The sequence below is a fragment of the Homarus americanus genome, unplaced genomic scaffold (genome assembly GCF_018991925.1).
Source record: "Homarus americanus isolate GMGI-L3 unplaced genomic scaffold, GMGI_Hamer_2.0 scaffold47967, whole genome shotgun sequence".
Taxonomy (NCBI): Eukaryota; Metazoa; Arthropoda; class Malacostraca; order Decapoda; family Nephropidae; genus Homarus; species Homarus americanus.
Window position 1 is genome coordinate 802,533 of NW_024731965.1, and position 13,498 is coordinate 816,030.

A 13,498-nucleotide genomic window follows, 5' to 3' on the forward strand; every position below is an offset into this window, starting at 1 on the left:
AGTAAGGTATCTCAAAAGATGAGGAAAATCCCTTCAGCAACACAAGGACCTGAAGGGACCCTCCAACAAACCCTAAAACAGCACATTCCCTTGGATGGTACTTTAAACCAGCTTAGCTTATCTAACCTCCCTTGCCCTTGATACTGAGTATCTGCATAGACAGATACATTTCAGACGGATACTTACAATGGTTGTGTTAGGTTAGGTATCTGCTTATAAAAACAACTTAAATATGCTGTAGCTTTAGTGTTTTTATTTCAACAAAAAATTGAAAGTTATTTTTGGAATCAGCGTAAAAAAAATGTACTAGTGTACCGATTTTCATTAAAATCAGCTGCTAACCCCCAAACGGAAAAGACCCGGAACTTTTGTCCTTGACTGTAATATCAACCTGAAAAGTGAAAAGAGTAAAACTGCGTCTTGTAGACCTGACGACCTTTTCGGGGAGTGCGGATACAACACATTTTAATTTATGCATTCGATATGCAAGGATTCATTTAGATCGGCACTGCACTCAACATAATTTTACTTTGCAAACTGTAAAGTGAGGTGACCATTTCCATTTGGGTGAACTTGGGTTTCCCGGGACACGAACCAGCAACCCTTAGCGCAGAAGTGGCTGTATCCATTTGGCCTCCACATCTCCTCGTGGTGAAGTACAGTACATAAATTTGATACGGTATTATAATGAACAATGAATATAAAACAAAAAATCTTCCTCCCTCTCCTTGTGATATATATATATATATATATATATATATATATATATATATATATCATGTAAATCCACAATGAAAACGTGGATAAGATAAATCTTGATAAAATCACACGGGAAAATGGAAACAACGAGTACCTTAGCTTTCGTCTTTATTCAAGACATCTTCAGAGGCAACTGGATTTTGGACAGACTTAAATATCGTGAGGTCAGGTCATAATGATGACATCCACTAATCCCCACACTATATATATATATATATATATATATATATATATATATATATATATATATATATATATATATATATATATATATATATATATATATAATATATATATATATATATATATGCAAGTAAATCACTATAGGTGCGCGTGATCCAGGTATATGCTGATAACCACACGGAAAGAAGAAAACACAAAGTTCCCAAGCGCTTTCGTGTAATTCACATCTTCAGGGGTGAGTACAGACTAAGGAGAAATACATAACAAGGTATATATATATACAGAGGAGGGTGAGATCAAGTCCACAATGGTCAGGTATTAGGTGTACAAACTCTTTCAGTCCTTCGATAGACGAATTGGACGTTAACATAGTCAGGGACAGGGCTGAGAGGGAAGGTACGAAAACCTTAATTGTTGGCGATTCCCAGGTAAGGTAACTGGACAGAGCTTTTTGTGGTAAAAATAAAAATAGGATGAGGGTGTGTTTGCCAGGAGCTGGGGTGAGGGATATAGTTGACAGGATGGACAATATCTTGTCTGGTAATGGGAACAAACCCATTATCTGCCTCAGTGAAGGAGTCAATGATGTTGGCCGGTGTAGGAGTAAGGAGCTTCTTGATAAGTTCAAGACAGCATAGAACGTATTAGGTTGAAGGGAGGGATCCCTATCATATGTGGTGTCCTGCCTAGAAGGAGAGTTGGCAATGAATGGTTGTCAAGGGCAGTTGGTGTCAACGGCAGTCTTGACAGATATTGCCAGTCAGTATCAGTCCCATTCATTGACAACTGAGGCAAATTTTTCGGCAGAGGGGACCTTTATGCTAGGGATGGTGTAGCAACCCTGGCTGGCTTTCTCGTGAGGGCAGTTCAAAAGATGTCAAAGTCTTTAAACTGCTAGGGGAACATATGGGCACGGAGGTGGAGGAGACTGCAGTGGAAGTGGGTAAACAAAGTGAAAGGTTATAGGGAAATAGTGCTAGGAGTGATGACAAAACTAAATTAGGCAGGGAGTTAAAACTTAAACTCGACAAAGAGAGGACTCGGAACACGACTAACTTAAATGTCTACAACACAAACAGTAGGAGTATGAGAAACAAAATGGATGAAATCAGGGCGTTGGTATGTACAGAAAAAATCGATATAATAGCATTCACTGAAACATGGATAAACCTAGACTCATGTGAGTTACCTGTCGAATACCAAATTGCAGGTTACAGATTATTCTATACCGATAAGCAGATTAGGAAAGGAGGCGTAGTAGCAATCTGAAGTGTGAAATAAATAAGGAAATAAAATCTGAACTTACTATAGAAGCAATTTGATATAATTCCTCGATGGTAGAGAAAAAATAATCGCAGGAGTAAAATATAGACCCCTAATCTAGAGTTAATGAGCGACTTATTTGGGATGAAATGCGCAGGGCTCCCATACATAGCAAAGTCTGTATAGAAGGCAACTTTAACTTTAGCCAAATAGATTGGACTGACCTTACGGGTAACTCAGAATCAGAGGATTTTCTTGAAATAGTCCAGGACTGTTTCCTAAGTCAACATATAACCGAACCCACCCGGGGTAATAATATACTCGATTTAGTTCTGCCAAACAGAGAAAACCTCATTCTTAATGTCGAGATAGGGAACGAACTTGCCAACAGCAATCACAAAGAAATAAGATTTCAATTAGAATTTAATGGCTGACGCAAGGAAAATTCCATTAAAGTCCCATATTTCAGAAAGGCAAACTTTGATAGGTTGAAAAGGCAGCTAAGAGAAGGGGTATCACGTTTGGGGATGGATTACCTGACCTCACGTGAGGTAACCTCACACAATGTACCCACAGAGGGCGACCTCACTTTACCTGGAGAACTGACAACGATATCCTCACAAAATATGACGGTAGAGGATGACCTGATAACGAGATCTGAGGTTGACGAGTTCCACAACAATTTAAATAATGAGTTACTTAATGCACAAAGACAGAACATACCATTCAGAAAACTCATATCAAACAATAATGACCCTGGGGGTGCTGGTGGTAGAGTGGTACCACTCTTGCCTTCGCAAGAGAGATGTCACGGGTTCGATTCCCGGGCCGGTGGAAGTTGTTTGGACATACTTCCTAGCCCCCATTAGTCCCTGTTCACCTAGCAGTAAAGTAGGCACCTGGTGTAAATCGAAAGATGTGAATTCGTATACAGGAACAAGTTGTTGGAGTTTCCAATAACTTGATGACATAAACCATTGAATCTTCAGGCTTCTACGTCCTCAACTCATGAGACATAAAGGCAAGCATGAACTTAGCATGCCTCCCTGTTGGGCGCTGTAAACGCTTCTGCGCTTCACCTTACACAAGGATGTAGGGGAGAGCCCAATAAATAAATAAATAAAAAAAATGACCCTAAATGGATAAACAATTATTTAAAGAATATTTTTGGACAAAGGAAGGCTATAGGTAGGAGAATAAATCGTGGTGAAGTTTACCTCCGAGATTATTATAAGGTATTGACCGGTAGGGTTAAGACCGAGACAAGAAAAGAAAAGAGGAATAATGAACTGAAGGTAGCAAGGGAGGCGAAGTCAAACCCAAAGGGATTCTTTCAAATGTATCAAACTAAAACACGAGAAAAGATTGGACCAATACAGTCAGATACCGGCGAGCTAACTAATAACGACGGAGAAATGAGCAGTAATCTCAATAAATATTTTTCAACAGTTATCACAACCGAAAATTTGAACATGATACCCGAGGCACCGACTATATACAGAGATAGTGAAGAAATGGATTAAGCGAGATAATAGTGACTAGTAATGACGTTAGTAAGCAAATAGACAAGTTAAAGCCTAATAAGTCACCTGGTCCCGATGAGATATTTGCCAGTATATTATAGAAATGTAAGGAAAAGCTTAGTATGCCCTTAGCAAAGTTGTTTAACATGTCCTTAAAAACAGGTGTAGTACCAGAATCCTGGAGGATAGCGAATGTAATACAGATTTTCAAGAAGGGAGATAGATCACTATCCTCTAACTACCGACCAATCAAACTCTATTCGAAATCACCTGGAAAAGCACAAGTTGATCAATGATACCCTGCATGGCTTCACAAGCGGGCGTTCGTGTCTAACTAATCTATTGACATTCTTTTCAGCTGTTTTCGAATCAGTGGACGAGGGGCACGACTATGATGTGGTATATCCTGACTTTAGTAAAGCCTTCGACAGAGTCCTCGACGAAAGACTAATAAGAAAAGTGGAGGCTCACGGCATTGGAGGAGATATACTAAAATGGATTAGGGCGTGATTACAGGACAGAAAACAGCAAGTGAACATTAACGGCACTAAATCCCATTGGAGTAGCGTCACTAGTGGAGTTCCCCAAGGCTCAGTACTTGCACCATTATTTTTTATTATATACATAAACGACATAGATATCGGCGTAGACAGCAACATTTCCGAATGGTCTGAAAAATGGCAGATGAAATTCAATGTGGACGAATGTAAAGTACTCAGTCTAGGAGATGTAAACAGAGAAACCAGATATTAGATGAACAACGATGTTATAGAGAAATCCGAATGTGAGAAAGATTTAGGAGTAATGATAAGTAGGAATCTTAAGCCAAGTAAACAATGTGTATTTGCTCGAAACAAGGCTAATAAAGTACTTGGGTTCATACAAAGGAGTGTTAGTTACAAGACTAGCGAGGTCATCCTGAAACTTTATCTTGCGCTTGTGAGACCTCACTTGGATTACGCAGTTCATTTCTGGTCACCGTATTACAGAATGGATATAGAATCAGTAGAAAGAATTCAGAGGAGAATGACAAGACTAATCCCGGGCATTAGGAACCTTGAGTACAGAGACAGGTTAAAGCATCTGAATTTGCACTCCCTCAAGAGACATAGTCAGGGGCGACCTGATAGAGGTGTATAAGTGGAGGTCAGGGCTAAGCAAAGGGGACATAGCAAAGGCACTCAAACTATCCAACCAGGAGCGAACTCATAACAATGGTTTTAAATTAGACAAATTTAGATTTAGGCGAGAGATAGGCAAACACTGATTGGGAATAGAGTTGTGGATGAAAGGAAAGAGTTACCAAACATCATTATTGACTCGAATACGATGGGTAGCTTCAAGCATAGAGTGGGTGGATATATGAGCTATAGGGGTTGGGTGTAAATGGGACTGCCCAGTATGGGTCAATAGGCCCGCTCCATTCTTATGTTCTTATGTGTGTGTGTGTGTGTGTGTGTGTGTGTGTGTGTGTGTGTGTGTGTCTGTGTGTGTGTTTGTTGTGCTAAATCGGGAATACCGTCGATTAAGGTTTAAAAAGCAACTTAAGTTTTTGACAAATAAAAATAACTTTGTTTTGACAACTACAGCGTAATAGAAACTAATTCGTATACCAAACCTTACCTTAACTATGTTAATTATAGTTTTGCCTATTGTATGAGCTTAAACGGCGTCTTTAATGAAACTGAGTATATGTTATTGTATACAAATTCATTTCCATTATGTTGTAGCAATAAGTCAAAAAAATAAATATGATAGTTATCTTAAAATTGAACTGGTGATTGTCCACACACACACACACACACACACACACACACACACACACACACACACACACACATACATACATACATACATACATACATACATACATACATACATACTGTACATACATACAGACAGTACATACATACATACATTTTTTCTTATGTGTGTAACCTTAAACTACTTCAGCAAGCAACTGACACAAAATAAAGCAAGTGAAATAAATTTAATTAATTAACTAAGAGTTGTTCTGGTGACCTTCATTGGACATGTGTTACCGAGTCTTACCATTCATTGCCCTGTTCTCAATGTTTCATGTAGCGTACACATATTTATAGTGATTACTTACATTTAACTGCCTAAGCTGGTCGTAGGTGACTGTTTTTCACCCGTTGTTGGTTAAGATTGTTTGCGACGACTATCACTGACAGTTGTTGAGAAGAGCCTTGAGTGGAGTTTGATTCCTGTTTGAAAAGCGCAGCACTTTACTTCAGGTAAACTGAGTCATAGGCACAAATTAAAAGTGTGCCAGACTTGTGACCACCAATAAAATTGCAAGAACACTAAAAACATGGTAATTAAGAAATAGCTGTCACCTGAGGCAATGTGTTTGGCATTGCGATCGACCACCTTCACTTCCCCAATCGTAAAGTCAGGTATCCCCTTCCACATTACAGTAAGTGGACAGGTGGGGTGCCTCCAACACTTTGTTTCCACTCGGCAGCTGTACCCCAAACTTTCTGCTTGATCCCTCTAAATTCGTGTTAAATTATTAGTATTTAACCCGTTTGTAATGACCAACAGCAGCAACCTGCGTCTCGTAAAGGACTACTTCAAACAACTGAGAGACAGGACACATGCAGACTTGCGTCAGGCTGGGGTAGATACCAGTAGATCCTTCTTTTGAGCGCGCACATGTGGCAAATGTTTTCCTCATCCTGCGCAATTGTTGATATTATAATGTTATTATTGCGCTTTAACAACTAAGGACTTTAAACGTGTAACAAGGTTACTGTTATACTAAGCCAACAACAACTAAAAAATATGAGAGGTAGAACTCTCGGTGTTAACTTGTGCAACTAGCCCGCCAGCTTTTATCTCCCTACTACTGTTCAAGGGAGTTGCCATACAGTATTTCTTTATCGTTCGTATTATAGTCGTAAAGCTGGCCTTTTCGTTCACTACAAGGCGTCACTAAATAATTTCTAATCGTTTAAATCAGGGATGGGAAACATTTAAGGTCGGGAGACAGACTGAAATGATAAAAGTATTTGGGGCCATATATTATTAATGTTAATAATAATCAATGAAGATTTAATGGGTATGGCCGCTACCCTGGAACGTAAATCCCAGTGCAGTTCCGCTGCTATCAGTCTTATGATAGCGTATATATAAATAAATAAATAAATATATATATATATATATATATATATATATATATATATATATATATATATATATATATATATATATATATATATATGCTGTACTAAGTACAGTGCACACATTGCTGCTTAGAATATTTGATACAAAAATGGACACGTTAACGGTCGGAATTTTTCGTAAGAAAGATGGCAGTTCAATGGATTAGGAAAACGCTTAAATTTACTATGGCAATGATATTAGTAAATAGATTGGGCCAAAAAGTGTAAAAAATAAGGGTTAAAGTTGCTAAAAGGCCACGTGACTGCGAAAAGCTCTGTGATTGGTTGTGACGTCACTGGTTGGGGGGTGAGCTTCCCACCTTGAGGCAGCCAGCTTTAGTTGTCCAACCTTCTCGGCTGATCGGCTCAGTAAATATATATTATTAGATAATTAATTGTGCTTTATTGTGCATCACAGTAATACTATTTTGAATATATAAATATTACTAAGCACGTAAACTAATTCTTTATATATTAGCTGCCCATACAACAAATTCATAGTATGAACATTCCAAACAATATTGATATTATTTTGGTTTTGGTCATCTGGGAAACTTTAAGATTCTAACTATGGGATTAAGTATTAAAAAATATATGACACATTATCTCTACAGGATTTCTGCCACAAAACATTTTTCGATTGCATAAGAAAACACAGATCATAGGTTAGGTTAGGTTAGGTTAGGGTGTGATGAGTTATAAGGTCAGCTTAACATACATCGGTAAGGGGGGGGGGGGCGGTAGTAACTCAAAACAAGTGATTTACGATAGAAATGAAGATCTTAATCGTTCATAACACATCGCTAACCACCAGAAAAAACATAGTCTGCATGTCTAAGTACTGGGATGACCAAAACTTAAAATTTACCCAATAAAGTCTGTCTCGAATATAAACATCCAAATACTTATGGTAGTTATAGTAAAGTTTTATCCCTTAATTAATATTAATGATGATATATCCCAGTGGTTCATTAGTGAGTCATCAAAACAATAACAGCACCATGTTGTCATGTTCACCTAGCACCAGGCATTATCAAAACAAAGTCCAGACAATGTCATCACTTCTAAATTGACTCATATCTCCATCTAGTACTGATATACTCTGTAAATGCATTGGAAAAAAAAGAGAAAATCTACCAGGTGAGAGTACATAACAGCTGAGCTGATGTGACCGTGGAAGTTTTTTTATGTCCAAGAGACCATAAGAATTGAGGAAACTGCAGCGGGTCTATTGGCCCATACTGGTAGTCCCATTTACACCCAACCCCTATCGCTCATATATCCATCCAACCTATGTTTGAGCTGCTCTTTACGGCACATTTCTTCACTTACGAAATGTCCATGACTTAGACCATAATAAACACCCTTAAAACTTACCTGAACGTGGCATTTGGTGTCTGAAGAGGCCACCCTCTCTATTATACCTCGACTGCAGCGATAAGTTTGAAATTAGTGACGTCATTGCAAATGGTGTCCCTGGTTCTAGAGAAATAAACTTATCTCGACTATTATAGCAGGATTTTGAACTTTTATTACAATTTATATATACCGTATTACTCAACGAACGTGGCAGAGTGCATTTCTTCTGTTTACCCATCACCGTTAACTCGTCATTCTCGCTCATCTCTTTCAAGATTTATTAAAATTACCTTCCTTTAAGAAGTGAGGGAAACTCCGTCTTCAAGCTGAAAATAGTTAGCAGTGACCAGACATTTACTTTTCAACCAGTTAAAATTACTATTATTCTTTGTGAGCGATAACTAGTGAATGAACCCAATTTGAAATGTGAGCTTACTACGGTGCGTTAAATGTCAAACTCTAGTTTATGACACAAGAAAATGTTGTTATATTTCAGATAGAAACAGGAAGGTGAAATCTGGCCTTTTGTTATCCTCGGTAAATATTTATATATTAATTGAATAAATTAGTTTTATCCAGTGAAAGGAAATAAGAACAAGTCATGTACGGTGATCAAGAGGGACGCTGTACACGGTAAACCCACTTCCATAGTCTCAAATATAAAATCATCTTTCCTTCACCTTTGTAATCTTTTCCTGGTATAAATGAACATGATTGTTAACCCAGAGGAAATATATAAGAAGAGGGTCACAGTGGCCACCATGTGCAGAGATCTCAGAAGAAAAAAATCTCTAATAATTAATCAACAATTGACGACGAGTGTTCCCGATCCACCTATCATTCATTTTAGGAAATTTTTATTGCACAATTTTTAGGTTACTCTAACTTGTACTGATTTCTTTATGCAATATTTACATGTATGACAAAGAAATCAACTCTTCACTGTGTTTTTTTCCAATTTTCTTGACTACTCTGATAACTTAAAAGGTGAATTTGTTAATGTGTTAGTACTGATTTTTTTATTTAGAAACAATTTGATCGTCTAACCAGTTAATGTTATAATATTGCTTTGTCTCCTTGATACATAGGCAACAAACACTGCATTTACAATGGGCAAAGACTGTCTCACGGAACTGTAGTGCTTAACCTGGTCTCCAAGTGTATGCAGATAACGTGCCTCAACGGATACCCGACGCCAGTATTTTTCCATGGAAAGGACGCATTTGGCTGTAAGTAGTTTTCTGCACTACGTTATTTGTATTTTGGATTCTTTTCAGGTTGTTAGTTTATAGTTTGTATTATTATTAGTGTTTTATGGCTGTAGGTTATATGCCGGAGAATATTTTTGTTTCTGTTTATTTATGGGCCAGTATTAATACCTACAGCGCTAGTCGCTGATGTACAGTAGGCTGCTGAAGTAATACTTCAGAAGTCACCATACATTCCTGCCTATTCTCTTTTCATTAATATATTTATATGTTCAAATTCACCGACAAAGATAATGAGATTATTTAAAGGTAATTATTATTTGAAAATAAAAGTGATACTTTAACACATTTGATACTCAATATATTTCGTCAAAAATTGGCAGTGTTGGTAAACAACCTATATTATAATAAACAAAAATAATCATTACAAAAACGAAAATGAACTTGCTTAGAATAAGTGTTAACCTGGGGGGAAGGGGCTGATTAATTTACTTGCTATACACCTTCCCACCAATGTCCCTATGGACATTAGCTTCGTGTCTCGCTTGCCATCCCCTGATGTCCCAGCTGCTGTGGTAAACAGTGTGGATAAGGGCTGTAAAAGTGAGCGAGCCATCTTTGATTCTGGAGTTTCACAAAGAACCCGCCCACCTCCCCTCATCTTGGTGTGGCAGATACACGCTTTAAGCACAAGCTGTTGTGGCAACCGCCTGTACACCTTACACCTGAGTGTGTTGGTACAGACAGTTGAGAGCCTCAAAGCCCCACTTGGGGTACATTATCGACCAAGAGAACTACTACTACTTTGCTGTCACTCGGAATCGAGTATGACGATCATCCAGCTATGATACAATGATATGAGTTATTAGGGATGTCAACCTAGGTTGGTGAGTTTTGAGTTGACTAAAGAGGCCGATACGAGACCCATAGGGTCGTCCACATTCGTTGCACATGTGGAGGGCTACATCTAGTGCGGGAGGGGCGGTGGCAGCGTCTTCCCGGCGTTGACGCTTGTCTGCCTTGGTTTGCAGTCGGGCTAACTCGAAAGTATTGACACCTTCTCGTGTGGTGCTCCTCCAAGCGTTACGATGTGGAGTAAACGACTCCCAGGTGAGGGGGTCGATTTGGCACTTTTCGGGTATGTCTTAAGACTATCCTTATACCTTTTCAATTACCTGCCGGCGTTACGTTTACTATTAGTTAGGTGGCTGTAAAGTAGCTGCTTTGGCAGAATACTGTCATCCATGCGGGTATTATGGTCAGTCCAGCATAGTTGTTCATGGATAATGGTAGCCTCGATGCTCCTACAGTTGGTGTCAGCAAGAATACTGGTATTTGTTCTCTTGTCTTCCCACCAAACTCGGAGGATGGAACGTAGACTACGTTGGTGAAAGATTTCAAGTGCCTTGAGGTGTCTCCTGTATCTGCCCCATGTCTCATTGCCATAGAACATGGAGGAGAGGACCACTGCTCGATGTACATGCAGCTTTGTGGATAATTTAAGCTCCCTACAGCTGAAGAAACGGTTTCGTAGTCCGCCAATGGCTTGAGATGCACACCTGATCCGTTGCTGAATCTCCTCATCCATTACTGCGGTGGTGGACAGGTGGGAGCCGAGATACCGCAAATGGGTAACATTCGAGAGGGTAGTACCGTTAAGCTGGATGGATGGTGGAGGTTTTTCTGAACCTGGGGCTGGTTGAAAGAGAATCTGAGTCTTACGTACATTCACCTCAAGGCTGAAGTGCGCATATGCATCTGCGCAGGTGTTTAGGATCTCCTGTAGGTCTTGTTCAGTGTGAGCATACTGAAGCCCAGTCCCAACCATTGTAAAAATTATCAATAACTTGTAATCAACCAGTGTATTCACTCCCAGTCAATCTTACTTTTTGCTCTGTTACTATGTTGAAATGCCCTGTAGTTTGAGCTTCTCCCCACCTAGTTATTATATATCATATTTGTATCACTTATGTTACTAGTATATTATTTGTAAATCAAGAGACCCATTCCCCAGTTATGTAACTGTATATTTTCAGCCTTCCGGCTGCCATGCTCTTTCAATAAACCGTTAATTATTATTATTAATATTATTATTATTATTATTATTATTATTATTATTAATGGAAGCTGCTGACACCTTTGTTCTTGTCTGGAGTCGTCTTATGTTGAAAAGACCTCCTTCACCCGGTACTCGATGTCCACCCCGTCGGCTAAATTGGCACTGGCACGAGTAAGGAAGAAAGCCAAGAGGATGGAAAAGAGAGTTGGTGCCAGTACACACCCTTCTTTAACCCCTGTTTGGATGGGGAAGAACTCAGACTGGGTGCCGTTGTGCAGGACACTGCCGTTCATGCCATCATGAAGTTGCCTCACAATGGCGATGAATTTTTGGTGGGCAGCCGAAACGGCTGAGCGTCCACCAGAGGGCTTCCCTGTTGACCGAGTCGAAGGACTTGGTTAGGTCGATGAAAGCCATGTACAGGTCACGACGCTGTTCTCTGCACTTTTCCTGTATCTGGCGGGCAGCAAAGATCATGTCAGCGGTGCCACATGATAGTCTAAAGCCACATTGAAATTCTGGGAGGAAGTTTTCCGCCCCTTTTTGGAATGAGTCTGTTTAGGTATCAGCTTTGGTCCGAGACTGAGGGTTGTTCTGCCAGTCAGTAAAAACAGCACGTTTTTAATAGACGACCACTTTGATTGCCAGGTTATTTTCATCAAACCAGTCCTGGTGTATTCTTTTGATCTGGCCGAGGGTCTCTGCAGGTTTTTGTCATAACAGTGTTTAGAGTATCCCATTCTGCACTGGGATTCGCGTTGTTTGCTGTTGGGTTGTTTATAAACCCATGCTCGAGCTACTCTCTAAAAGCATGTGCTACCGCTGGATCCTCCAGACGCTTAGTATTACAACCTCTTCTGGAGGCTTGCTTCCTTCGCCATTTTGGGGTGATGTGAAGTGAGAGCTTGGCTCTGACAAGTCGATGATCAGTGTCACAGTGGTCTGAGTCACGCATGGCACGGGCGATAAGAACATCTCGGCGATCTCTTTCACTGACAATGATGTAGTCAATGAGATGCCAGTGTTTGGATCGTGGGTGTTGCCACGAACCCTTGAACTTGTCTGCCTGCCGAAACAAGGTATTGGTGATTGTGAGGTTGTGTGCAGCACACTTGCTGAGGAAGAGAAAGCCGTTGGCATTACACTTGCCGAGTCCATTTCTCCCTGTGGTTCCCTGCTTAATGTCAGCATCTCTGCCAACTCTGGCATTGAAGTCACCAAGGAGCACAACCTTGTCTTCTCTGGGGATAGAGGTTAGCACTCTGTCAAGGTCGACATAAGAGGACTCCTTGATGTCATCCTCTCCATCCAGTGTTGGGCGTATGCACTGATGAAAAAGGCATTACGAGAGTGATTCAGTTGGCCTCGAAGCATCATGAGGCGCTCGTTGATCCCAATAGGCATTTCAGTTAGCCTGTGTAGGATGCGTTGGCGGATGGCAAGCCAACTCCATAAATGCGGTTTCTCTCTGCAGCAGGCTTACCCTACCAGAAGAAGGTGTAGCCAGAGCCCCATTCTGTGAGCTGGTCCTCATCTGGGAGCCGGAACTCACTAATGGCTGCTATATCGATGTTTTATCTTGCCAGCTGTTTTGCCATAAGGGCTGTTCTTCTTTTAGGATGCTCATTTGTGCCAGTATCCAGAAGAGTCCTGACATTCCATGCAGCGACCATAAGAGGTTGCATGGTTTGTTTTTGTTTGGATCTGTGATTTTGACCGTGTTTTCGACCGTATAAGGATGACCTTACTGGGTGCGGTTGCCCATTCAGGTTGGGTTTTTAGGCAGGCTATGTTTAGGGCACCTTTTCCATCCCCCTCCCCATGTGGGGTGAGCAGAGTGGTTCCTCGAAAGGGCTGCTCAGTTGCACAGACAGATCCGGATTGCACTGCTGCCTAGATCCCAGTGCATTAACAACCATTTTATTTGTGCTGCCCATGTGCAGAGTTGTGACTAGA

General features: G+C 40.2%; 1 protein-coding gene across 1 annotated transcript in view; it reads left to right on the forward strand.

Annotated features, from left to right (window-relative positions):
- Nucleotides 1-13,498, forward strand: part of LOC121868107 (mucin-5B-like) — a 48,497-nt gene that overhangs the window by 2,332 nt on the left and 32,667 nt on the right. Inside the window, exon 3 of the mRNA XM_042368377.1 lies at nucleotides 9,364-9,504. Coding sequence (XP_042224311.1) covers nucleotides 9,364-9,504 — 141 coding nt within the window. The remainder of the gene's footprint in view (nucleotides 1-9,363; nucleotides 9,505-13,498) is intronic.